Source organism: Antechinus flavipes, chromosome 4 (assembly GCF_016432865.1).
Source record: "Antechinus flavipes isolate AdamAnt ecotype Samford, QLD, Australia chromosome 4, AdamAnt_v2, whole genome shotgun sequence".
In the NCBI taxonomy this organism is placed as follows: Eukaryota; Metazoa; Chordata; class Mammalia; order Dasyuromorphia; family Dasyuridae; genus Antechinus; species Antechinus flavipes.
Window position 1 is genome coordinate 414746441 of NC_067401.1, and position 25978 is coordinate 414772418.

At 33.7% G+C, this 25978-nt stretch overlaps 1 protein-coding gene across 1 annotated transcript in view; it reads right to left on the reverse strand.

The window, feature by feature from the left end:
• XPR1 (xenotropic and polytropic retrovirus receptor 1) overlaps window positions 1-25978 on the reverse strand; it is a 200546-nt gene that overhangs the window by 91606 nt on the left and 82962 nt on the right. The window contains exons 3-4 of the mRNA XM_051998838.1: window positions 16465-16566; window positions 13795-14018 (exon numbers count right to left, since the gene is read on the reverse strand). Coding sequence (XP_051854798.1) covers window positions 13795-14018; window positions 16465-16566 — 326 coding nt within the window. The remainder of the gene's footprint in view (window positions 1-13794; window positions 14019-16464; window positions 16567-25978) is intronic.

Sequence of the window (25978 nt, forward strand, 5' to 3'; positions counted from 1 at the left end):
TGCTGTTGCTCTTATGACATTGCTGACTGAGCTACAAATTGGTATAATCTTACTGAAATAAATATGGTATTAAGAAGAGCTCCCAAACTATCCACACCCTTTGATCCTGTAATCTTACTACAGTAAGTATGTGATTAACCCCTCCCCCTCCAAAAAAAGAAAAGAAAGATCTAAGTATAGAAAAATATTAAAATTTTTATCTGCTTATGTTTACCATGAGTACTGGAAGATAAAGTGGAAAAATGTCCTCTGAAAAGATATTTCTTGTTACCTTTATCACGAAACTGTCCACTTTTTTACTCTCAGAATCAATTTTAAGCAGTCCTTCCATATAGGTGTAATATTTTTAGATCTCCTAGTTGATCTCTATTAAGAACATTATCCTTTGATTTCAGAAAGGCCTGGAGAGACTTACACGAACTGATGTTGAGTGAAATGAGCAGGACCAGGAAATCATTATATACACTTCAACAACAGTATTATATGATGATCAATTCTGATGGACCTGGCCATCTTCCGCAATGAGATGAACCAAATCAGTTCTAATGGAGCAGTAATGAACAAAATCAGCTACACCCAGTGAAAGAACTCTGGGAGATGACTAAGAACCATTACATCGAATTCCCAATCCCTATATTTTTGCCCACCTGCATTTTTTATTTCCTTTACAGGCTAACTGTACAATATTTCAGAGTCCAATTCTTTTTGTACAGCAAAATAATAGTTTGGACATGTATACTTATTTTGTATTTAATTTATACTCTAATATTATTTAACATGTATTGATCATCCTGCCATCTAGGGGAGGGAGTGGGGGGAAGAAGGGGAAAAATTGGAACAAAAGGTTTGGCAATTGTCAATGCTATAAAATTACCCATACATATAATTTGTAAATAAAAAGCTATTAAAAAAAAAAAAAAGAACATCATCCTTGGTTATGGTTAGTTTCTCCCAAATATGCCAGCCAGTTTGGCATTAGATAAAGATCAATAATAAATATTTATAGAAGAGCCTTAATGCCATCTATTCTTTTTTTTTTTAATCAATTACAGTCATTGTCATAATTGAAATAGAGAAGGGCTGCCCTAGTCAGAAGATCATAGTTTTTCTGACTGTTTTACAGGTCCCCATGGCCAAAAGAAAATACATTAATTGGTGTTTGACCATCTTGTATTGAATTTCTCTGTATTATGCTTTTAATAGCAGGCTTAATCTATCATTTATCCTTTTAAAAAAATTATTTCTCCACCAATTACATATTAAAACAAATTTGAATATTTTAAAACGGCTCCAAATTCTATTTCTCCATTCTTTCCCTTACCCTTTTTGGAAATGGTAAACAATCCAATTGTTATATATATGTTATATATATGCAATCATCTAAAACATTTCCCCATTAGTCATTTTGTATAAGAAAATTCTAATAAAAGAAAAATAATGGAAAAAAAGTGAATATAGCATGTTTCAATCTGTTTTCAAAAAGTTATTAGTTCTTTCTCTGAAGGTGGCACAGTCTTCAAGAATTCTGGTTCATCTCTCTGACACCATGAGAATAAGAAATAGGACATTTGTTGAAAAAGTATATCTTTAGAAAATATTTTGGAGCTAAAATTGTGACACATTTATCAGTCTCTTTGCCTTTCAAATACATATACTTTTTTAAAAGCCCCTCCCCCAAAACAGCATATTATTATGCCATCCTATCAAAGAAGACAGAAGAATTGTTTTGCCACTGTTATTTCCAACTAATTACTATTCTGTTTCCATTAAGGAAAGGAAACTAAAGGAGAGAATTTATCTAGGCGAATGATGAAAAGAAATTATAATGCTGGCCAGTTCTGAGAAGGGTAACCATAATGGCAAAAAAGCTTCAAATTCATTCTATATGAGGATCACTTGAAGAAACTAGAGATTTAAGCCTAAAGAATATTAAACCTGGTGGTAAGGAAGAGTCTGTCTTTAAATATCTGAAGGATTGTCATAGAGAAGGATTAGATTTGCTCTACTTGGCACCTAAAAACATAACTTAGAACAATGGAAGAAGATTGCAAAAAGGCAAATTTATGCTTGTTGTCAGCATAATAGAGCTTTCCATCCAAAAGTGGAGTTACCTCACTAGTAATTTATATAGCAAAGATTAATTTTGGAATTATACACTGGATTACATACTGCTTCCAACTTAGATATTCTGAGATTGGATAACACTAGGAATCACTCACTGGAAGTAGATAAGATGATAATCCTTTCTGTTATTAAGATATACTTGGCTTGCATTCATTCTCTAATTTCCCATTTCTGTCTTAGTTAGTCTGAATAATTAAAATAAAGAAAAAAAGAATGTTAGAAGAGTTTGTGTAAAAAAAAAAAATCAATTTTCTCCAGAAAGAACCTCAAAAACAATACATTTTGATGTAAGAGGTTCCCATATTGGGGAAAAAAACAAGTTAGAGCAAATTTTGTTTATAAATAATAATGATACATTTTTGTTTAAGAAAGAATACTTCAAAGGGAAAAGCAAAAGGGAAGCCCCTGAAAAAATTATATAGGATATAAACAATGTAGTATATTACTAACTAAACAAATGAATTATTAGTGGAATATGGAATGATGACATTTTCTATAATAAAAGCAGGAGGAGATGAATTATTAGTGGAATATGGAGTGACAACATTTTCTATAATAAAGCAGGAAGAACAGGAGGTGGTGAAGGAGAAGTTTTTATTTTTCTTACAATAAAATACAGATTTGTATACCTGTTGTTAAAGCAAAAGAAAATTATTAGAGATCAGAAAAAAAAGCACACTAAGAGGATTTCTCCCACAATTCTGTTAAAGCTACTTTTCGTTATTCTATTTGAATATTAAATATTAAGACACAGAAAGAAATGAAAAGTAATAGAGAAAAAATGGAAATAAGCCAGTGTGATAATAGCCGACATTAATGCAGGCATGCGACTTAATTACCTTTTTTAGGAAAAAAAATTAGCTCTTGCTCTGGGACAGTTATCTTTCGCATAAAGTCAAAATGAAAAATACATGAAAATGATCATTTTGGACCTAATAATCTTTTGTGGCTCTAGCAAAATAATTCTGTTGAAATATATCTAATTTAATCCTTTACCTCCTTTTAAAAAATAATCTGCTACAATAAAGTTCTGTGTGATATCACTGTACATATACATTGGAAATGGTATGGCTGCAAAAGAATATGTATTTATATAGGAGAAGGGAAATGTCTCAAAATGACACAAATAATGATAGTGACATGCAATTTAAATAAATGACCTAATTCCAATAAAAATATGAAAAAGTACAACTGGAAACAATTTAGTTTGTCTATAATTTTCTATGCTTTCTGGATTATCACTAAATATAATTATGTCCAAAAAGGTCTTTCTTTTAGAGGTGGGTCTTTTTTTTTTTTCAACTACAAGGAAGTCATGCAACTTAGATATAAACATATAGGCATGATAAAAATAAATAGCACATTTAGCATTAAATATGCGTTTTAAACTTTTTTCAGTGGGGATAACAATGAATAATAGAAACAAATGTAGGTATATTTCTCTAAGTTAGAAAATACATAAAAATTAATTATTATAATTAAAATTATATCACTAAATATAATTATGTCCAAAAAGGTCTTTCTTTTAGAGGTGGGTCTTTTTTTTTTTCAACTACAAGGAAGTCATGCAACTTAGATATAAACATATAGGCATGATAAAAATAAATAGCACATTTAGCATTAAATATGCGTTTTAAACTTTTTTCAGTGGGGATAACAATGAATAATAGAAACAAATGTAGGTATATTTCTCTAAGTTAGAAAATACATAAAAATTACTCCCACTTTTATCAATGCTATACATTAAAAAACTGAGATACTTCCATATTGTATTTACTTTTGATAACTATCAAAATTGAGTTTTCCTGTATAAAACTATATATTGTATTTTATCTAAACATCCTCAGAAGGTTTACATAAGCTGTCTTATTTTTTTCTTCTCCATATTACTTTGAGAAATGAACCAAAATGATAGTTCTTAAGAAAGGGGAAAGAAACAACCATTAAGTGACTAGCTCAGAGTCACATAAGAAATTTCAATACAATTATTAGGTTTCAACCAAGTTTCCTTTTTTTAAATGAGTCTTTATTAATGTCTTGTTTCTTACAACATTATAGTTATCACAAGTATCCTACCTGCTGCTCATCCCAGACAACTACCCAATATAACATCCTTTCGAGGGAAAAAAAACTGACTGATATACTGAAAAAGTTGGAAAACATGTACTATATGTAGCACCTGTGGATCTTCCTCTATGAGAAGGGATAGATTGGGGGTGTCTTCTCATAGCTCTTCATTTCTTTATATTTTACATATATATTTATATATTCTTTATAATTTATTTCATTCACTTTTGATTTCTTGGTGTCATTCTATCAATTTATATTACTGTAATTGTTATATATTTATTTATTTATTTTCTTGGCTCTGCCTACTTGCTTTGCATCAATTCATAGAAATCTTTCCATACTTTATTCATCACATACCTTATTTCTTACAGCACAACAATATTCCATTTTATTTATATACCACAATTGGTTTAACAATTCTCTAATCCATGGGGGATTGTTTCCAATTTTTGGCTATTGTAAAAAGTGCTGATATACATATTTTGATGTAAGGCCTTTTGTGGATATAAGACCAATAATAGAATCTTTTGATAAAAAAGTATGGATAATTTGCATAATTGCAAAGTGTTTTCCAAAATGGTTGCATTATTTCATAGCTCCGTTATCAATGCATAAGTATCTGTCATTCTACAATGCTCTAACACTGACCACTACTAAATTTTTGTCATTTTACTATTTTGCATGGTATGAGGCGAAACTTCAGGATTGTTTTGAGTTGCAATTCTCTTATAATCAGTCATCTGGAGCATTCTTTTATGTGGTTGTAAATACTTTGCAGTATTTCTTTGAGAACTGTTTGTTCAGTAAGATGGCAGAGTAAAGGCAGGAACTTTCTGAAATCTTCCCTAAACTGCCCCAAAATCGTTTAAATAATGACTCTAAACACATTTTAGAGCATCACAACACACAAAAACCCGGGGTAGAACAATTTACCAACTAAAGACAACTTAGGTCAGCAGAAAAGGTTTCTGGCACCAGGGTGGAAATCCACTTGCAGTCCCAGTGCAGGACACAGTAGTGCTATCTGGGCCCTGGCCTTACCCCTGCCCCAATAAAGCAGTAATGTACTCGGGGGGCCTCTGAATCAGCAGCAGTTCTGGCAGTTTCTAGATCTCTCTGCCCAGACACACCTAAGGCAACTTGGAAAGTCAGCAGGAAAGGTTTGCCAGTAAGGTGAGAGGGCCTTGGGAAATCAGCAAACTGGAGAATAGAGGTGGAGGTGGCAGCCACAGCTTATAGAGGCCTCAGCTCACAGGGAAGCCCCTTTACCAGCACTGAGGAAGGACTCTGCTGCTTTAGCACACTAGAACTTACAGCCACAGTGGAGCAGGGAAGTTTCTGTTCCTCACAGCTTCAGGACAGAAAAGAGTGCTTGTGGTCAGGTCCCTAGAAGGAGCTCTGAAAACAGGTGCTACAAAATCCCAAAGCTTGGAACAGTGCACCCTCCACCAGAGTAATAGGCTAGGAAAATGGCAGAAAAAAAGAAAAAGATTCTGACCATAGAAAGTTACAGTGGTTACAACAAAGATCAAAACATACACTAAGAAGAAAATAGCAAAGTCTTACATCAAAAGCCTCCAAGAAAAATATGAATTGGTATCTGGTCATGGAAGAGCTCAAAAAGGATTTTGAAAATTGAGAGAGAGAGAGGAAAATTTGGGAAGAGACTGGAGAGAAGTGTAAAAGGAAATACAAAAAGCTAATGAGAAGAATTTCTTAAAAAGTAAAACTGGGGGCAGCTAGGTGGTGCAGTGGATAGAGCACCAGCCCTGAAGTCAGGAGGACCTGAGTTCAAATCTGGTCTCAGACATTTAACACATCCTGGCTGTGTGACCTTGGGCAAGTCACTTAACCCCAATTGCCTCTGGGAGTGAGGAGGGGTTGAGGAGCAAAACTGGCCAAAAGGGAAAGGAGACACAAAAGTTCCCTTAGGAAAATAATTCCTTGAAAATTAGAATTGAGCAAATGGAATCTAATGACTTCATAAGAAATTAAGACAAAATAAAACAAAACCAAAAGAATGAAAAGGGGCAGGGGAAGAGATTGTGAAATATCCCATTGGAAAAATAACTTATCTGGAAAATAGATCTAGGAGAGATAATTTTTAAATTATTGGTCTACATGAAAAAAAAAACCATCAATAAAAGGGCCTGGACATCATCTTTCAAGAAATTATCAATGAAAACTATCCTGCTATTCTAGAAGCATAGGGTAAAACAGAAATTGAAAGAATAGACCAATCATCTCTTGAAAGAGATTCCAAGATCAAAACTTTGAGGAATATTATAGCCAAACTCTAGAAGTCCCAGGTCAAAGAGAAAATATTGCAGGCTTCCAGAAAAAAAAAAATTCAAGTATAGTGAAGCCACAACTCAGGCTTTAGCACAATTTAGCATATATATAGCATAACACAAAATTCACGTTTGATCCTGTTAGTTTCTTCTTGATAGCATCTTTGAAGCTCACATAGATTATTTTATTCTTGAGGGGGGGACACACTCGGGGGCCCAGAAGATGAACACAAGATCCTCTTTCTTGCTCTCCTTGGTTTAATAGATGGCATCATAGAGATATTAAGGATTAGAGGGTTTTGAATATGATATTCCAGAGAGCAATGGAGCTAGGATTAAAACTACACAGCAAACTTGAACAGAATCCTTCAGAAGAAAAGGAAAATTCAGTGAAATAGAGAACTTTCAAGCATTCGTGATGAAAAGACCAATGCTGAATAGAAAATCTGATTTTCAAATATAGGACCTGGGAGAAGCAGAAGGAGTTAATCAGGAAAGGGAGATCCATAAGAGATTGAATAAGGTTTATATGTTTAAATTCCCACATAGGAGGATGATACTTGTAACTCCTAAGAACTTTCTCATCATTATAGTAGCTATGAGGAGTGTATATAGACATTTCCGAGTATGGAATATACAGGGATAATATCTAAAAAATTAAATTAAGGGGTGAGAGAGGAATGTACTGGGAGAAAGGGAAAGGGAGAAGTAGAGATGCAAATTATCTTCCATAAAAGACAAAAGAAAAACCTTTTACAGGGGAAGGAAAAAAGGAGAAGGGAAGGGAGAATGTGTGAACTACATTCTCATCAGAGTTGGCTCCAAGAGGAAATAACATACACACTAATAGATATAGATATCTATCTAGCCCTGCAAGAAAGTGGGAGAGAAAAGGGGATATGGGAAGGGGAGAGGATGATAGAAAAGAGGACATATTGGGGAAAGGAGTGGTCAGTAGCAAAACATTTTTGAGGAAGATCAGGGTACAGAATGGAATAAATGGAGGGAGGGAATACAGTTAGCAAATAATAACTGGGAAAAGAATTTTGATACAAATTTTTCTAATGAAAGCCTTATTTCTAAAATATGTAGGTAATTGAATCATACTTATAAAAAAAAGTCATTCTCCAATTGATAAGTGATCAAAAGATGTTTGTTATGCCAAAACGGATAAAATATCATGCATATCCTTTGACCTAACAATGTCATTACTAGGCATAAATCCCAAAAGAGATTTTTAAAAAAGAAGAGGATCTATATGTATAAAAATATTAAACAAAACCAGAGAATTTCTTTATTCATATCTATTGAGCACATTTTCTGGGAAATGGCTATTGGTCTTATACATATATACACATATGTAATTTATTAATTATTTATATATCTTAGATGTCAAATCCTTTTAAGAGATATTTTATGGAAAAAAAACATCTTTTTTCTCAGTTAACTACTATCTCTTTCAGTCCTGGATGCATTTATTTTGTCTGTCCAGAAGTTTTTCAGGTTCAGGTAAGCAAAGTTACCTATTTTATCTTTTATCCTTGCCTCCATCCTGGTTAAGAATACATCTTCTAGTACAAAGCTGGGAAAAAACCTTTACAACCAGTATTTCTGATAAATGTCTCATTTCTAAAACTATGTCAAATTTATATAAGTTATTCTTAATTGATAAATGGTTAAAGGATAAGAACAGATAATTTTCAGATGACAAAATTAAAGCCATCTATAGTTACATAAAAAAGCGCTCTAAATCACTAAATCACTATTGATCAGAGAAATGCAAATTAAAACAACTCTGAGGTACCACCTCACACCTCCCAGATTGGCTAAGATGACAGGAAAAGATAATGATAAATGTTGGAGGGGATGAAGAAAAAACTGGGACACTAATGCTTTGTTAGTGGAGTTGTAAAATGATACAACCATTCTGGAGAGCAATCTAGAACAATGCTCAAAGGGCTATAAAACTGCATACCAATTGATCTGACAGTGCCATTATTGGGTCTGTATCCCAAGGAAATCATCAAGGAGGGGAAAGGCTCCACATGTGCAAAAATGTTTGTAGCAGTTCTTTTTGTGGTAGCAAAGAAATGGAAAATGATTAAATGCTCATCAATTGGGAAATGGCTGAAAAAGTTGTGATATATGAAGGTAATGGAATATTACTGTTCTATAAAAAATGATGAACAAGCTAATTTTATAAAGATCTGGAAAGATTTACATGAACTGATGCTGAGCAAAAAAAGCAGAACCAGGAATACACTGTACCAATGACAGCAAGAATGTTCGATGATCAATTATGAAAAACTTGGTTCTTCTCGGTTCCAGTGATTCAAAGCAATCCCAATAGACTTTGTTCAGAAAATAGCATCTGCATCCAGAGTGTGTTAAAAATAAAAAAAAGAATACAACTTCTACTCATAACTATTAGGAATATAAGATCTGTTCATCTATTTTTTAATAGTATAATCTTTAATACTAATGCCACATATCCTTTTAAAATGTATTAAGGAATGTATTATAAGTATTGATCCAAACTTAATTTCTGAAATTCTACTTACCTACCCATTCTTAATAGACAGATTTTGTTACTGTACACAATATCTATATATTTATTTAACACAGATTTTACAGGTACTGGTTATGTTACTGAGAAAGGAATTAGAGTTAACAGCTATTACAAACTGTCAGATTGGAAATCAGTTCTCATGTTGACTTTACAAGGATACTGTATTTATGTGTGGAAAAGTAATTATTAAGTTTATGATAAATAAGTTAAAATAACAAACTAGAATCATATGAACATGACATTAGAGAATTTTTAAACATATTAAGCAATTTGTTATATAATAATGAAGGGAAAACATACATTAGATGTTTAGCACTTCCCTTCAGAAGTATGAATTTTCAAATCGTAGCTAGCTATAAAATAAATTCAGTGGTTATAAAACTGAATACAATTCATGTTTTTTTGAGTACTTATTACCAGTAAGGCACAATGCTATGCATTTTGGAGACATAAAAATGAATATGTTCATGAATAAAAATCAAATGGATTAAGAACACACAAGAATGTGCTATGAGTGTTCCATCCATAGAACCTTCATTTCCATCTTTGTATAGTAATGAATTAAAAATTAAAGCAGTCTGAAATGTGAAAGGTAACATTTGAATAGGGTTTCAAAGAATGAGTAGGACTGAGAAAAGAAGTCATTGTGGTCACAGAAGGAATTCTGAAGTCTCAAACTTCCGCTGCCACTACAAAAGGCCAAAACCTCCAATGCAAAGTTACTGTTGTCCTGTTGGCCAGCCCACTGTACTCAATGGCTTCAAATAGCTTTCAAGAGTAGAAGATGTGAGACTTATTTGGGAGCAGCACAATATACTGGATGATGTCAACATGAATGGGAGCTAATAAAAATAGTTAAAAGGTATCTACAGCTGAAAGTTAATTAAGCCTTCTTCCTGTTGGCAATCCAGCATTTTCAACACCTATTTCCAAACTGAATTAAAGTGAGAAGGTTAAAGGCAAATTCCTATAAATGGTATATACTTTTCTGAATACATATAGCTAGAAAATTAATACAAAGATTCTATTTGATTTTTTAAATCAGGTGAGGGGTAATACCCAGCCTACAGACTATATAAGGCCACAAAATCATTTGCTAAGACAACTGCAGGCAATGATGAGCTGAAAGCTAGTACAACAACTTCCCACTGTTTGAGTTCTATGAGTTGTTAATTCTGTATGGCCCACAAATGATGGTATAAACATCCAAATGGCCCTTGGAAGAAAAAACAATTCCCCACCTTTGTGTTAAACCCTTACTCAAAAAAAAAGGGGGATGATGCCATCTGAGATTAATAAATTCATCTACAGTTTCACAAAAATAGCAGTATTACTATTTGGGCTCATTAGTAAGTTGCCCTTTGTTTTCAAGCCAATAAGTTGAGTTCCAAAAAAGCACGTACATATTACTGCATTATTAATCCAATGGTAATCTCAAAGTATTTAGTGGAACAGCTAAGTCTTCCCTCTCTGTTTATGTAAACGAAGGAAAAAAATTTCATTGAAATTTTTCTCTTTAATAGTGCAAGTATATCTTTAAGTAGAACCTGTCAGATATATGTATTTTAAAATTCAATTTGTCATCAATGTTCCTAGCAAAATAGAGCAAATGGGGGTGAGGAGTTGTTTTTTTAAAAATCTAGCCTATTCCAGAATTTATGATTAAGTTTCAGATTCCTAAGTAACACAGAAGCACACTAAAGATAATTTTTTTTGCTGTTTTAGGAGGTTAAATTATACAAATATAAATTATATAGTTTTTTTCCCTCATACTTACAAAAAGAAATACCATGGATTCATACACATTAAATATAGCTTCAAAAAAGAGATCTGAGAACAGAAGACTGGTATTCATTATATGCTTATTATATTGTATATTTGCTTTGATTTTGAGACTGTTTTGAAATTAGTGACTGTTTCATTAAACAGTTGTATCAGAATAATCCTCTTCTGATACAGTGGTAGAAATTACATTCCCTAGGACTTTCAAACTCATTTGTAACTCCCTTGTACCTTGAAATCTGTAGTCTGACTTATTATGTTTTAAGTGAAAAGGTAACTATTTCACTAAATTCTTTATTAAAATGTTACTTCAAGTCATATTATAAAACTGCTAATCACATAAATACTTTTCACCAAAACTTACTCCTAATAAGTTTATGTGCATATAATTTTGTAACGTATATCAGATTTCTTGCTATCTTGGGGAGAGGAGAAATAAGGAAGGGAGGGAGAAAAATGAGAAACACAAAATATTTTAAAAATTAAAATGATATAATTTTGTAAAAAGGAATGTATCACAAAAGTAAGGACACTTATTTCCCGGGAGTTTAACATTAATATCTATTATTTGCATTGGGCTTTACAATTTATCTTGATGAAGTAGCAAAGAAATTTCACAGTCATGTCACTTTAACTGAAGTATGTATGTAACAGATCAGTTAAAATTTAATTTTTTTTTTGTTTAAATGTGTTTGAAAAATCATCAACTGTTAAAGAAAATTATTTCCTATGACGCAGAAAAAAATTATTAGTGCATTTTGGCACTAAACAATTAATATATATAAATTGTAACACCCCCCTCCCCACAATGGGTAGGATTTTATGTCGTTTCAACCTAAAGCAAATAGAACATTTATTTAGTACTTATTATGTGGCAAAATACAGAGTAAAGTGAAGAATGACATAGTCCCTGTCTTCAAATCTACTAGGAGGTAATACCTGAACAAAAGTAATTATAATACAAATAAAAAATGATGAAAAGCACAAGAGAGATTAAACTCAAGTCAGTCTGGAAACAGGGAAGGCTCACTTCTAGCTGGTAGTGGTTAAGAAAAAATATCAGAGCACCAGGGAAAATATCAGACAGAATTGAGAAAGGAAGCATTTCAAGTGGAAGTCAACTCTGATTCAGAAAGAAAGAGTAAAAGATGAGTCTTTAAAGTGTAAATGAAGGAAGACAAGAAAGTTCATGTTAGATTGCCTCAAATCCTCAATAAAGTAGGCAACATCATTTACTAAAAAAAAGGAAGAGCAGGCTTGAAGACTAAGATTTAAGGAGAGGAGAAAAAGTTTATAATAGCTACTATGAAGAAAATGACAAGAAGTCAATATAAGGTTAATAAATGTATTACAGAGAAACTTATTAATCATTAGCTTTCTGTAATATTTATCTCTGCATTTTTAAATTTTTTTATTTTTAAAAACTACTTAATTCATTGGATTTTTACAATTTACTATTACTAGCTAAATTTTGGTTCTCTATTTCATCTTAAGAGAATCAGAATTAGTTCAATCTCAACTTCATCTTTGTGGAAGAATGCATTAAGACAGGTAATTCTGAGCATGGCTAATTTTTAAAAATTACATATTTAACAATTATGTTCTAGCCTACCCTATTTTCAAAAATTATTAACTATACTATCTTTTCTTCCTCTCTTTCTTTTCACTGCCTAATTTCTAAAACTTTTATGCCAACTATTTCCATCTTTATAATTCATGTCATCTGTTCATTTCTATAATCAGTCTTTTAATTCTTCACTCCTTTGAAATCTTTTCTCCATAATTCAAATTCCCATTCCACTCAAGCTCTATTCTTGATAAAACATGTTGTGTTTGGTTAGTAACATATAAATATATATGATTTTAAAATTAAGAAAAATATTAAAAAACATGACTTACCTTAAATAAGCTTTTATCTAAGCAAATGTTGCCAACAGAACTATACTATGTCTATATTCTCTAAATTTGTTAACATAGTACTTTATTCATTATGTTATGCAAACATTTGATAAAGAAAAGGAATGCTTTGTTATCTCATTTTTCTCTTTGGAAAGTGAAATGTAAATAAATTCTTTTTAATATTTTAACAAAATTTGTAATAAATAGCTCCATAAAGATCCTCTATATTCATTACATAACCACAATGATAAACTCATACATACATATATACCCTTTAATCCAATTTTGACCACCTATGGAGACTTTTAGTCATTTTTTTTTAAATTTAAAATGTTTCTCAATATAAATGAGAGAAAGGGCAGGCTTTCATTTAAAAAATATTATTTATGTTGCTAATCACTAAATCCATGAATAAATAAAGATGATTTAAAAGTTTCACGATTATGGGATCTGTTGTAATAAAGCTTTTTCTTATCCCCAAATGACAAATAGCATGGGGTACATTTTAATTGCCAAACGTGACATTTTACTCTTATCTATCATGACCTATTTTCTTTGTTTTTTTCTCTCTAAAATTTTAGCACGGTTATATTGTAGCCTGAAGAGATAATCATGGATATATTAAGGGATAATGAAATTCAGAGGACAATTCATTTTTAAGGCTGGAAAAAAGAGAAAAAAGCTTTTGTGTTCCTGGTTTCTTTCAACTGGAATACATAATCACATGCTTTTGTGATGTCCTATTGTTTGTTAAAAGAAAAAATGCAATATAACCATGAAAGACATGATAACTATATATTTATTTATTTGAATCCAAATTATCAATAATATAGCTAGCCTTCAGAATAAAGACCCAAGATGGATTTTAAAGCATTTATGTCACGTAACTATAATTTTTTTTGTCCCTTCTGAGGACTTAATTGTATTTTAGGGATTTTCTGAGTTTGTTATTTCCCTATTGATATCACATTTGTGCATTTCTGTTCAATTAAGCTTTTCCATTTACTTAGGGGTACCTTATTCCAGAGCTGTCCTTAGATAATTAATAGCTTATTATACCTGATAGTTCTGCAGCAGGATAAGACTGAGGTAGAACTCACTGAAGGCCAGTTTAAGGTCTCTAATATTCCTATGTTGAACACGCTTTTCATGGGACAAGTGGAAAACTGGATTTCTGCGCTTACGGAGTGTAGACACAACACTTGTTTCTTTCTGTACATCCAATGAGGAATGAAGTTCATTTTGAAGGGTAGAAAACCTGCGCTGAGCTTCTGCAAGCTTTTCTATAAAGAAAGAAAGAGAAATTTTCAAATGGAGAACACTTGAGAAGTAAATGTTTATCAACCAAAAACTACAGGTCTTGTCTATAATTCTTCTAGGGCTTTAATAAATAAGAAAAAGCCTGCAGTTTGTCTTACACTTTATTTCCCAGATTTTGAGGGGAAAATGTCTACTCAATATTACAAAGAAAGGTTGCAGTGAGAATAAATTTACATATCAGAGTTCACAATGATCATAAGTTGTATGTTAATGCAAAACTCCCCCTTTTAATGTAACCTTCTCATGAGGATGACATATGGCTATGAATGATACAATATCATAATCTGATGCACGTGCTTTCCATCTCCTCCTGCATGTCTACTCTGAGGGCAGATGGCAGGGGATTAGGAAATTTTCACCTACACTCAAGGACCATCTCATTGAGTCAGGAGTCTATGACTCCCTTCTGTACTACATAATCTACAGCTTCAGGTAAGATGAGGAGATAAGATCATTCTCTGACTACATGTCTTCTGTCTCCTGCTGGACATGTCTCTGAGAGACAGGAGCAAAGAGCCAGGCTGGGCTGATTTCCATTTGGGCATGCACAAAGCAACCTCTATCTCCTGCTGCCAATCTATCTCACCAACAGCAGAAAACTTTAGAAACAACTTTCTCTCTTGACTTCCATCCTTCTATTTCTGCTGTGCCTTACTCTGGAGGGGAGAAGAAAACTGGTAGTTAACTGAGATTCCTTCTGTTGTGTAGATTCAGCTTCTGCCTGCTACTGTGGTATTTACTGCTCAATCCCCAGCCTTCTGAAGAGAGAGAAGTAAAGAAAGGGGGCCTCCCATCTGACCATTTGATTTTGTGCTTTTTATCTCATGCTGTATTTGGTCTATATCCAAATGTTGACATTGATCCAGCCCCTTTTCTTCCATTCAGTGATGAACAGTATTGTTTGCATATGTACACCCTAAAGGAATGAGCTAAAGATAATGAGCCCATGACAATGTCATAAAAAAAGAGGTAATCTGGGATCTTGGAAATAAAGGAGATCTAAAGCTGAATCACACATATACACACATTAAATTTTTTAAATAAATGCCCTATGTGAGTTAGGGAACAAAAATGATATTTCTTTTATGACTTACAAAAAATACCTGCACAGCGTATAACACCAACTTTCTCACTATCCTTCAACTTCTCCAAAAATGCTGAAAACATTTATGGGATCAGGTCTGGGAAGAGACTTAGGGGGTCACCTAAGGCAAAAAATACATGTGTATGCGTTTCTTCTTAGTGTCAGTTATAAACACATGATATTATGTGATAGTACATCAACAATTTGGTGTTAATTGATATTGATCCTACATCTACTATGTTAAAGGGTTGGATTTCGTGGAGTGTAGATCATTGTTCTGTGCAGATTGGCTCTCATTCGTGTTTAGAAGGCCTTTTCTAAATATGATGGCTGCTCCTGCAATTTGCTTGGTCATGAATTTTGTCACCAGGAATAGTTAGGGTAAGGTTAAGGCTTAGTTAGGACAATATATGTATTTATTTAAAAATCTTTGTCATTCTTATTTTTAACTATAAAACACAAAGGACACACTGAAATTAAGCATATGCTCAGAGCTGCTAAGTATCTAATATAACAATGACTTTTGTCACACCCTGGAGTTTTCTTTGAAAAAGAAAAGCAGCATACCAATTCTCTCTAGTTCTTAGAACCTAAAGAACATGGCTATAAACAAACAAAAATGGTTACTTGTTAATATCAGAGGAAAGTTTAATTGAATACCCAAACCAATTGTGGAATGATATTATAAAATTTCTATTATTCTATCAGAAGAAGACAAGGGAGGGATCTCTGGGTGGGGGGAGGACAAGCAATACTACGCCAAGTCATAAAGCAGAATTTAATGAAAGTGTCAACAGGGATAGTGTTTGTGTGTGTGTGTGTGTGTGTGTGTGTGTGTGTGTGTGTATCTACATAAGTATATATAAATACATCTTTTCTTAACTATAGCTTGCTTGGGGATAGGGTGAATGAAAGGGAGAGATGTGTGTGTTTATGTGTGTGCATGTATATATACATATATGTATATATAAATATATCCTTTCTTAACTATAGCCTGCTTGGAGGTAATAAGGAGAATGAAAAATGGGGGATGGGGGGAAGATAAAATAAAGTGTGCAGCAGAGAACAAAAGAACAATTTACACGGAAGTAACAAAAAGATGGACACATGAATATAATTTCTTCTATTAACATAAACTTTCTTAAATTGGTATTAGATCTTCTGCTGGGAACATGATAATGTTCTCTTTTACTTTATTTCATTTTGGTTTGCATTGCTTTTCTTTTTGCTTATTCTGCTTCTTCAAATAAAATACATTTTATAAAAAACAACAACAAAGAATTTCTTCTTCTTGAAGTGTAGTAAAAAAGAGAAATACCACTTACCTGAATAAAAGGTATTAATTTTGGCAAGTTCCTTTTCACAAGTTTGGAAAAATTTCTCTTCAAACTTGGCAAAATACCTCTTCACCGTATCTTCATCTGTAACTGAAATGCAAGAAAAACAATTAGTACAGAATTAAAGTCTGAAAAGAATATAAAGTTGGGAGAAAAAGTCTGTCACTATTTCTCAGCTCTTCAAAATCAAAACTACAAAAATATTTCTCAGGAAAATGAACTCTGTTCATATTATGGAATAATATCAAGAAAAAGAAAATCATGTAACTCTTCAAGAAGGTATATACTTTTATTTGCATGAGATTATTGTATGATTTTATAAAACTAAAATTAAACCATTTTACAATGAGCAAATTAAGCATTCATGTCTGTGCAATATGTGAACATAAATTAAATGGTTTATTTTCACAAACTTCAAATCAACACAAAAATGAAATATTTCAAATTTACCTACCAATTACACTTAAAAATCTATTTTATTCATTTAAAGTTAACAGGAAGGCAATAAAATAAATCAACATTCTTTATCAAGAAATAACATTATGCTTAAAAATGTTGTTACTCATTTGAAGTAATTATTTACATAATACAATAGAAGCTTAGTAGTCAGATGGGAAAAATTAAAGGTCAAGAACCAGAAGTAACCAGATCTGTACCTTTGGGGAAGCTACATAATAATTGAACTTAAAGAGTATATTTGAATTTACACAATATTCTCTAAGGTAGTCAGTGTGTTATTAATTCCATTTTACAGATGAGGAATTAAGTTCCCTTAAGTTCAGGTATGTTAAGTGATTTGCACATAGATTACAAAAAGTAAGAGAGCAGAGTAGGATCTGAACAATCAAGGATTTCTAACTCTAAATAAAATGCTCTTTCTACTGTACTATGAAATAAGTAGTACAAGTATTACAATTTTACAGATGAGGAAAATGAGTCTACTGAGTTCAAATGGCTTTGTAGTCAAATTTCATCACTCAATTGAAAGTATCCTCGCCAAAGTTACCTGCCAAATCAAATGCCCCCTCCTTCTCAATCATCTCCTCCTTCACTTTCTATTAATCATCTTCTCCTCAATGATGTCATCTTTCTGGCCACTCCTCATTCCACTCTATTTTTCACTTATTTACCAAAATGATTTTTCTAAACTTCCAGTCTGACCATATCATGGTCTACTCAATAAACTCAAATGTTTCCCTATTAGCTCTAGAATCAAATGCAAGCTCTTTGGTTTGGCTTTTAAAGTACTTCCTAACTAGATCACAGCTGACCTGGGCACTCTTATTATACAACACTCCTGACATTCTATGATTGGAGCAAACTAATCGTTTATTCCTTACCAATGACATACTATTCTCTATCTTGATACCTTTCTATTGGCTGTCAATTATGCCCATATTCCACACTCTTTTTAGAATCCCTAGTTTCCTTTAAAACTACTCAAGTTCTACCTTTTATATGAAGTAGAAAAAAAAAAAAAAAAAAAAAAAAAAACAAGAACAAAAAACAAAAAAACAAAAAAAACTTTACCATGACTTGGTTTTTCAAGATAATTCCAATAGACTTGTGATGGGATGTACCATCCACATCCAGAGAGAGAATTAAGGAGACTAAATATGGATCAAACCAAGTATTTTCACCTTTTTGTTATTGTTGTTATTGTTTCTTTGCTGTTTTTTTTTTCTTTCTTATATTAACTGTTTTGACAACAAGGAGAAGGGCCACCTCTTCCCATGAGATGAGTGAAGGTGAAGAAAGTGGAAGAAGGTGTTTGGGTTATATGAGATGAGGAGGACAAGAGGAGAAGAGAGAGGTCTCAGTGAATGGCCTCCATTTTTTCAGTAAAAAATAACAACAGGCCAAGCCTCAATAAGCACTTTTTTCATTTATTCATTCATTCAAGCAAAACATTTGGTGCCCAGTCTTTATGGATGAATGCTCTGTGTGGAGATCGAAACAGATAATCTCTGAGGGCATTTTTCACTTTCATTCTCCAAGTGCTAAGCAGCAAACACACTCAAACACAAGTCTCATCATTCCACGTCTAGTAGTCTTTTCATTACATATGAGATACTTTTCTTTGTTTTACATTTAAATGAAGCAATTATACGAAAGTAAACTCAAGAGATCAAACATTTTGTTATTTGGTTCTTTAGGGTAGCTAATAAGCTATAGTATACACAGGGCTCCTCAAACTACGGCCCGCAGGCCAGATGCAGCCCACTGAGGACGTTCATGTGGCCTGCCGGGTTATAGCAAAATCAGACCAGAAGTGAAGTTCGACTTAAACTCACATTAGCAACACACACTTCCCGCACTGGGCTGACGCGGCGGAGACAGAGTGTGAAGCGATACCAAGGCGAGGGGAGTTCCCAGGCCAGGGCATGTGGTGTGGGGAAGGGAGAGAGATGCAGAAGATGGAGAACTGATGGCCCGCAGCCTTGTACAGTAATGGCAGTCACCACAACACACAGGCGTGGGGGACGTACAGTGCATGCTGTGCATGCCACTGCAAGGGGAATTCACTGCCGCAGTGAAGGGGTGTGTGTGTGTGTGTGTGTGTGTGTGTGTGTGTGTGTGTGTGTGTGTGTGTGTATATTAGTATTTTACTAATAGCAATTTGGAATCCCTAGGAAATAATGATGTCAAGAAAAAGAAAAATGGACTCGGAGTGTAGGCTATTCAAAGAACAGTGGACTTATGATTACTTTTTCATGCAGTACAAGGAAAGAGCTGTATGTTTGATATGCCAGAAACTATATTCTGTGTTCAAAGAATATAATTTGCATGGACACTATGAAACTCAACATAAAGATAAATATGATTGGTTGGAGAAGTGAGAAAAGATAAAATATTAAAACTGAAAAACACATCGACAACTCAGCAAAATACTTTTGTGAAGTAGAAGCAGCAAAATATTTCATCACTGTGAGCAAGTTTTCAAGTTGCCAAGCTAATAGCACGCACTGGCAGACCATTCGTGGAGGGAGAATTTGTTAAAGAATGCCTTTTTTCTGTTGCCAAAGAGATGTGTCCAGAGAAGGCCAATTTATTTAGTACAGTGAGTCTGTCAGGACCTACAATTACATGGAGGATTGAAGAAATGGGAGATGATCTGCATCAACATTTGTAAAACTCCATAAAAACATTTCCATACTTTTCCTTGGCACTTGATAAAAGCAATGATGTTTGTAATTCTGCACAACTTCTACTTTTTATTTGTGGGACGAATACTTATTTTGAAGTCATAGAAGAGCTTGCTGCACTGCAAAGCATCAAAGGAACAACTACAGGAGAAGGTATCTATGAAAAGGTTTGCCAAACTATGAATGGTTTGGAGCTAGACTGGGCTAAACTAGTCAGTGTGACAACTGATGATGCTCCTAGGAAAGGAGTAATTGCTCACATTAACCAAGAGAGGGACAAACATAAACATTCTCATCCAATAGCCATACACTGCCTCATCCACCAACAAGCGCTATGTAGTAAATCACTGAAGTGGGGCTCTGTTATGAAAATTGTGGCACCTTGTGTTAACTTCATTAGAGCTAATGCACTAAATCACAGACAATTTCAGGAATTTCTGTCTGAGTTAAATGTTGAGCATGAAGATGTTCTATATCATACAGAAGTCCACTGGCTGAGTCGAGTGAGAGTTCTGAAACGTTTCTATGACTGACTTCCACAGATTACAACTTTTCTGCTTTCAGAAAACAAAGAAGGAACAGAGCTCAATGATGCAGAATGGAAATGGCACCTTGCCTTTCTGACAGATGTAACAGAGCTACTCAACAATTTCAATATGCAACTTCAAGGAAAGGGGAAGCTCATCTGTGATATGCAATCACATGGCAAAGCATTTGAAGTAAAATTAGGTCTCCTCATCAAACAAGTGAAGGAGGAAAACTTCTGCCATCTCCCCACAACTCAAAATCTGTTAGCGGAAAAACTGCTGATTGCATTCCCAAATTATGTGGATTCACTGGAAAAATTGCAAAAAGAGTTCCAATTTGGATTTAAAGAGCTTCATCTCCATGAACAGGACATAGAGCTTTTCTGTAATGCATTTTCTATTGACACTGAAAATGTGGATACAATTTGTCAAATGGAACTGGCTGAACTGCAGAATTATGACTCTCTGAAAGAGGCATTCAAGTCAAGCAGCCTTCATAATTTCTATGCATCTCTCCCCTCTGAGACATATCTTCATCTCAGGAACCATGCACTCAAAATGGCAACCATCTTTGGCAGCACTTATGTCTGTGAACAGATTTTTTCTAGAATGAAACATTTGAAATCTTCAACTAGATCAAGACTAACGGATGCACACTTGCATCACTTGTTATGACTAGTAATGACAAATATGGAACCAGACACTGACCATTCATTAGCCAAAAGCAGGCCCATAGTTCCCATTGAAATACTGGTAAGCCTGTTGATTTAACTTTACTTCATTTTAAATATTGTATTTGGTCTCATTTTGTTTCTTCACTTCAAAATAAGATATATGCAGCGTGCGTAGGAATTTGTTCAATTTTTGTCTTTACTATAGTCCGGCCCTCCAACAGTCTGAGGGACAATGAACTGGCCCCCTATTTTAAAAGTTTGAGGACCCCTGATATACATGATCCAAAATTACATTTCAGGCAGCTAGGTAGCACCAGAGTGCACAGAGCGCTGGGACTGGGGTCAAGAAAGCCCATATTGCTTACTCAATTCCAGCCTCAGAAGCTAACCGTGGGGCAAGCCACTTTACCCAGTTTGCCTCAGTTCCTCATCTATAAAATGGGCAGGATAAGGAAATGGCAAACTATACCAGTGTTTCTGTCAAGAAAATCCACATGAGATTACTTAAGAGTCCAATATAAATGAAAAACATTCCATTTAATGTCAACAGAAAATATCTAGTCATGAACATACAAATTTCATGTGAGGCTTCAAACATGATTTTCCCCAGCTCCACAAAGATGGTAAGTATATTAGCAATTGTCACAGGTGATACTATCCTGGAATGCTTTCTGTATTTACAAACACCAGAGTTATTTGAAAAGAAAGAAAAAAAGAAAAAGAAAGAAAAGAAAGGAAGGAAGGAAGGGAGGGAGAAAAAGAGAAAGAAAGAAAAAGAGAGAGAGAGGAAGAGGAAGAGGAAGAGGAAGAGGAAGAGGAAGAGGAAGAGGAAGAGGAAGAAGAAGAAGAAGAAGAAGAAGAAGAAGAAGAAGAAGAAGAAGAAGAAGAAGAAGAAGAAGAAGAAAGACAATTAACCATTACATTTTCCTTCCGTCTTGCTGGACATAATTTCCAACAGTTTTAGTGAAAAATGATTTCAGGCAGCTACTACACATTGAAAATTAAAGACATCTGTGTGTAAACTGCATTTCACCTTGAGGATCCTTGAGGGCAGGGACCATTTCACTTTTACATTTTTATTTCTCACATGGCAATGGTAGAAAGCAACAAATTAACATTTATTGAACTGAACTGATGGCACTACAGTATGCACTGGAAATATGGTAACAACAACAAAAAAAGGTACTGAATGAGTTCATAATTTAATAATCTTATATGAATTTAATTATTAGAGAGTAAGATATAAAATTTTTTCCCTAAACTTAATACAGGTAAAAACATGTTACTTTGAAAGTAATTATAGTTTAAAAATATGATGGGATAAAATAAACATCTAAAAAACATTTGGAAAAAAGTGGGGCAGCTGAGTGCTGGCTAGCTATTCATTCATTCAATAAGCATTTATTAAGCATCTTCTATACTCCAGATATATAGAATCCAGACAGCTGGATTCTACTGGTGGCATGAAAATGAAAATGAAACACCTTGTTTTCAAGTAACTCTTGAGTCCAAAAAAGACATGTATCATAGGTTAAGTACATTAAAATGATAACTTTTTTGGAAAGTGAAAAAACTGGCATATTCATTAATCTTAAACCGCTCTCAGATCTCTTTAGAAGAATGAATCAAAACTAAAGTATTTCCCCTAAATAGCATACTTCCTATACCACACAGCTTGTGTAATACTCTACCATAATCCACTATGTGTCCAACAACAATACTCAAAAGTTAATCAACAGGACCAAAAGATTTTTATTGTATATTTATTCAAATTGTATATATTCACCTATTTTGTTCTCAACATCTCTGATTTAAAAAAAATAATTCATATAGGAATTGGAATATAAAGATGTTCTTGCTTTATTATCAAGCTAGCTATTTCATTCATTTGTGTGGTACACAAACCCTCCAGTGTAACACAATCCCATCTCTGAGGCTCATTACCTAGATGCCTTTGCTTACTGACTGAATTTGTGTCAAGTTTCGCACTTTTTCACAAAATGATTTGAATATACTTTACCTATGAATACATTTTTCCCCTAATAGAATATAAGCTTCTTCAGAACAAATTTTTAACCACTCTGTTCATTACTGGATTAGGTTACTTCTAAAGTCAGTTTTAGAGGTAGGATTCAAACATCTCTATTCTATAAATTGTGAAATTTATCCCCTAATTCTCAGTGTTAGTGTTAATTCTCTTTGGTTTTGATCTTCAACTTCTGGGTTAACCTTGGTTTACATTTCTCAAAGATTACTCAAGCAATTCTTGGTAAGAATAAGTAGGATATATATTGCAGAAAAGGTTAACCAAAATTCTTCCTCTTTTAAAAAAGACTTCATTTATTACATCTTTTAAACTTTCTCCTATTAAAATGTTTAATTCTATCTTCAAGAAGAGTCTCCCATATATAAGAATATTAGCCTAGAGTACAAAGGTGGATCTATTTTATGGAGGTCACAAATGGTGTGGTTTCCCTGAAGAGAATGAATACTATTCAAATTCACTTAAAAAATTATTTTCTATAATTATTAAAAGAAAATGGTTAGCAAGAAAGTAATAAGCAATTATCAACTAAAGGGAAACACGTTTCCAGGATATCAAGGTGAAATGATACAGAGCTATTAAATACTACTTTTGTATTATTGGAATAATGGAATTTTGTAGCCAAATAACATTCAAGACTGACAGATTTTTCAACATTGCACAAAAGGAGATTTTTATTTTTCACTGGATTCCATACAATTAAAAGGCTTGGTACTAATTGTTCTAAACAATAGAAGATAATAAATTACTGTAAAAATTCAGCCACCAAAAGATTCAAATAACACCAGGGATTTTAGAGGAAGAAGAGACATTATAAATAAATCCAACCCCCATCATTTTATACATGCAGAAAGTTGAGGCTCCCAGAAATTACATGATAGTCTAAGTCACAGGGGTGATAGGTGATAAGAATCAGAAAAGTACTAATTTATTAAGCAACTTCTAGGAGCAAGGCACTGGGGAAACAAAGATAAATGTGAACCAGTCCCTGCTCTCTCAAAGAGCTTCATTTTACAAGAGGAGACAAGTCCATAGACAAGTATGTACAAAAAACATACAAGATAAATACAAGGTGATTTTTAGTGCTACACAATCAGTGCTTTCAAATTTTGGTGCTGGAGAAGACTTTTGAAAGTCCCTTGGTCAGCAAGGAGATCAAATCAGTCAAGATTTAAAGAAGTTAATTCATTGGAAGAACTAATACTGAAGTTGAAGCTTAAACATTCTGGTCATGTAATAAGAAGATAGCACTCACTGGAAAAGACCCTGATATTGGGAAAAACTAAAGGTCAAACTAGAAAGGGATGTCAGAGGATGAGATGGAGAGATCGTGTCATGAAAACTACAAATATGAGCTTGGACAGACCAGTAAATAATGGAGGATAGAAGGGCCTGGCATGTCCATGGGGAGAAAAAGAGCTGAACAGTGAATAACAACATGATGTTCTACTTTGTGGTCTTTTAGCTTACTAAGGAGTTGGAAAGACCCATTTTATTGGTAACTGCAAGCTTTACCAATATGTTGAAAGTGCTTAGAACTCTGTGCTTCAGTTTGCTTAAATTTCAATCATAATATCCTAAATAATCTCTCCAAAAAGTATAAAAAGTATTTTAAAAGAAAGTATAACTAGAACAATTCATATTTTAAACAGAATATTAATCCAAGAATCAAAAATTTTCATGGATTAAAATATAAACATTAGAGATAGATCTGGAAGGGACTCTAGAGGGACTTAACCAGTAAAGCCCCATATAGAAATTTGACCAAAGAGATCCACTGCAACTCTAATGTTCCACATTAAGCTTGGCACAATACAGGCAACATAACAATAGAAAAACAAATGGCTAGAGATTAAAAAGATCTGGGATTCAAATGCTTCCTTAACAAGTTCCTATGTGACTTGCAACTAGAAATTTGCTATAAACTAGGACTATATCGCTGGATTCCATTTGTTCATCTGTAAAATGAGTGGGTTGCCAGACAATTCCTTCTAGCTCTAAAGCTGGACCTAATGTATAATTGCTTGCTAAGTGATTCTTAAATAGTAGGAAAGATTTCACATGTAAAACTATTTATAGAGACATTTTTTATAACAATAAAGAATGATGTGTAATATATGAATGCAATATGGCATTATTGCATTGTAAAACATGACAAATTATTGATTCCGAGAAACTGGGAAAGATTTATATGAACTGATGCATAGGTAAGGCAGAAAAGTAGAATAATTTACATAATGATAACAATAATGTAAAAGAAAAAAAAAGCTAAAAGATTTGAGAACTGACCAGTGATAACTATATAAGAGTTATGATAAAGCATGGGTCCTGCCTCAGCAGAAAGGTGTTCAACTCATAAAAAAATGCCATTTTCGGCCACTGGTAGATTTGTTTTATTTAATTATACCTATTATTTAGAGGACTGACCGTGTCAGTCTCTCTATTCAAATAAATTCCAGTGGCTCCCTGTCACTTATAGGATCAAAGATAAAATCTTCTTTTTAGCTTTCAAAGCCCTTTGTAACCTAGTCCCTTCTTATACCTTACATATCATCCTCCGCCCCCCCTCCCCCCCCCGCCCCAATCACTATTTACACTGCAATCCAAGGATACCAGCCTCATTGCTGTTCCTCACTATGTGGGCTGTGGCAAGTTACTTAACAGCACTGGCCCTCAGTTTCCTAGAGTAGATAAATGTTGCGATACAGGAGCCACCTACCAGTGGCTCAGGCCAGGTCAGTAACTCAGATCTGTAGGATGGATCTCTTCATGTGAGAGAATGATGATGATGATGATGACGAAGATGATTATAAAAGGAGACTGAGAGGCGATTGCTGTTCTCTGACCTCTCTCCTCTTCCCTCATGCCTCCAATTTATTTCACCCAGTCCACAAGGAATATCTGCAAAGGCTCCTTTGCACCTCCTTCAAGGCACCTTACACCTATGATCCACAGCTGTGGAGGCTCTTGGAGAACTGACCTGCCTCTTCACACAGGCATGGTCCTTAACAGATAAGCCTAAATTATTTTCCAATTCTAAAATTTTGTCCCTTTGTTGAGAAATCTTTAGGTATGGATTAGTCTGGATGGAGAAACTAGGTGGCACAGTGG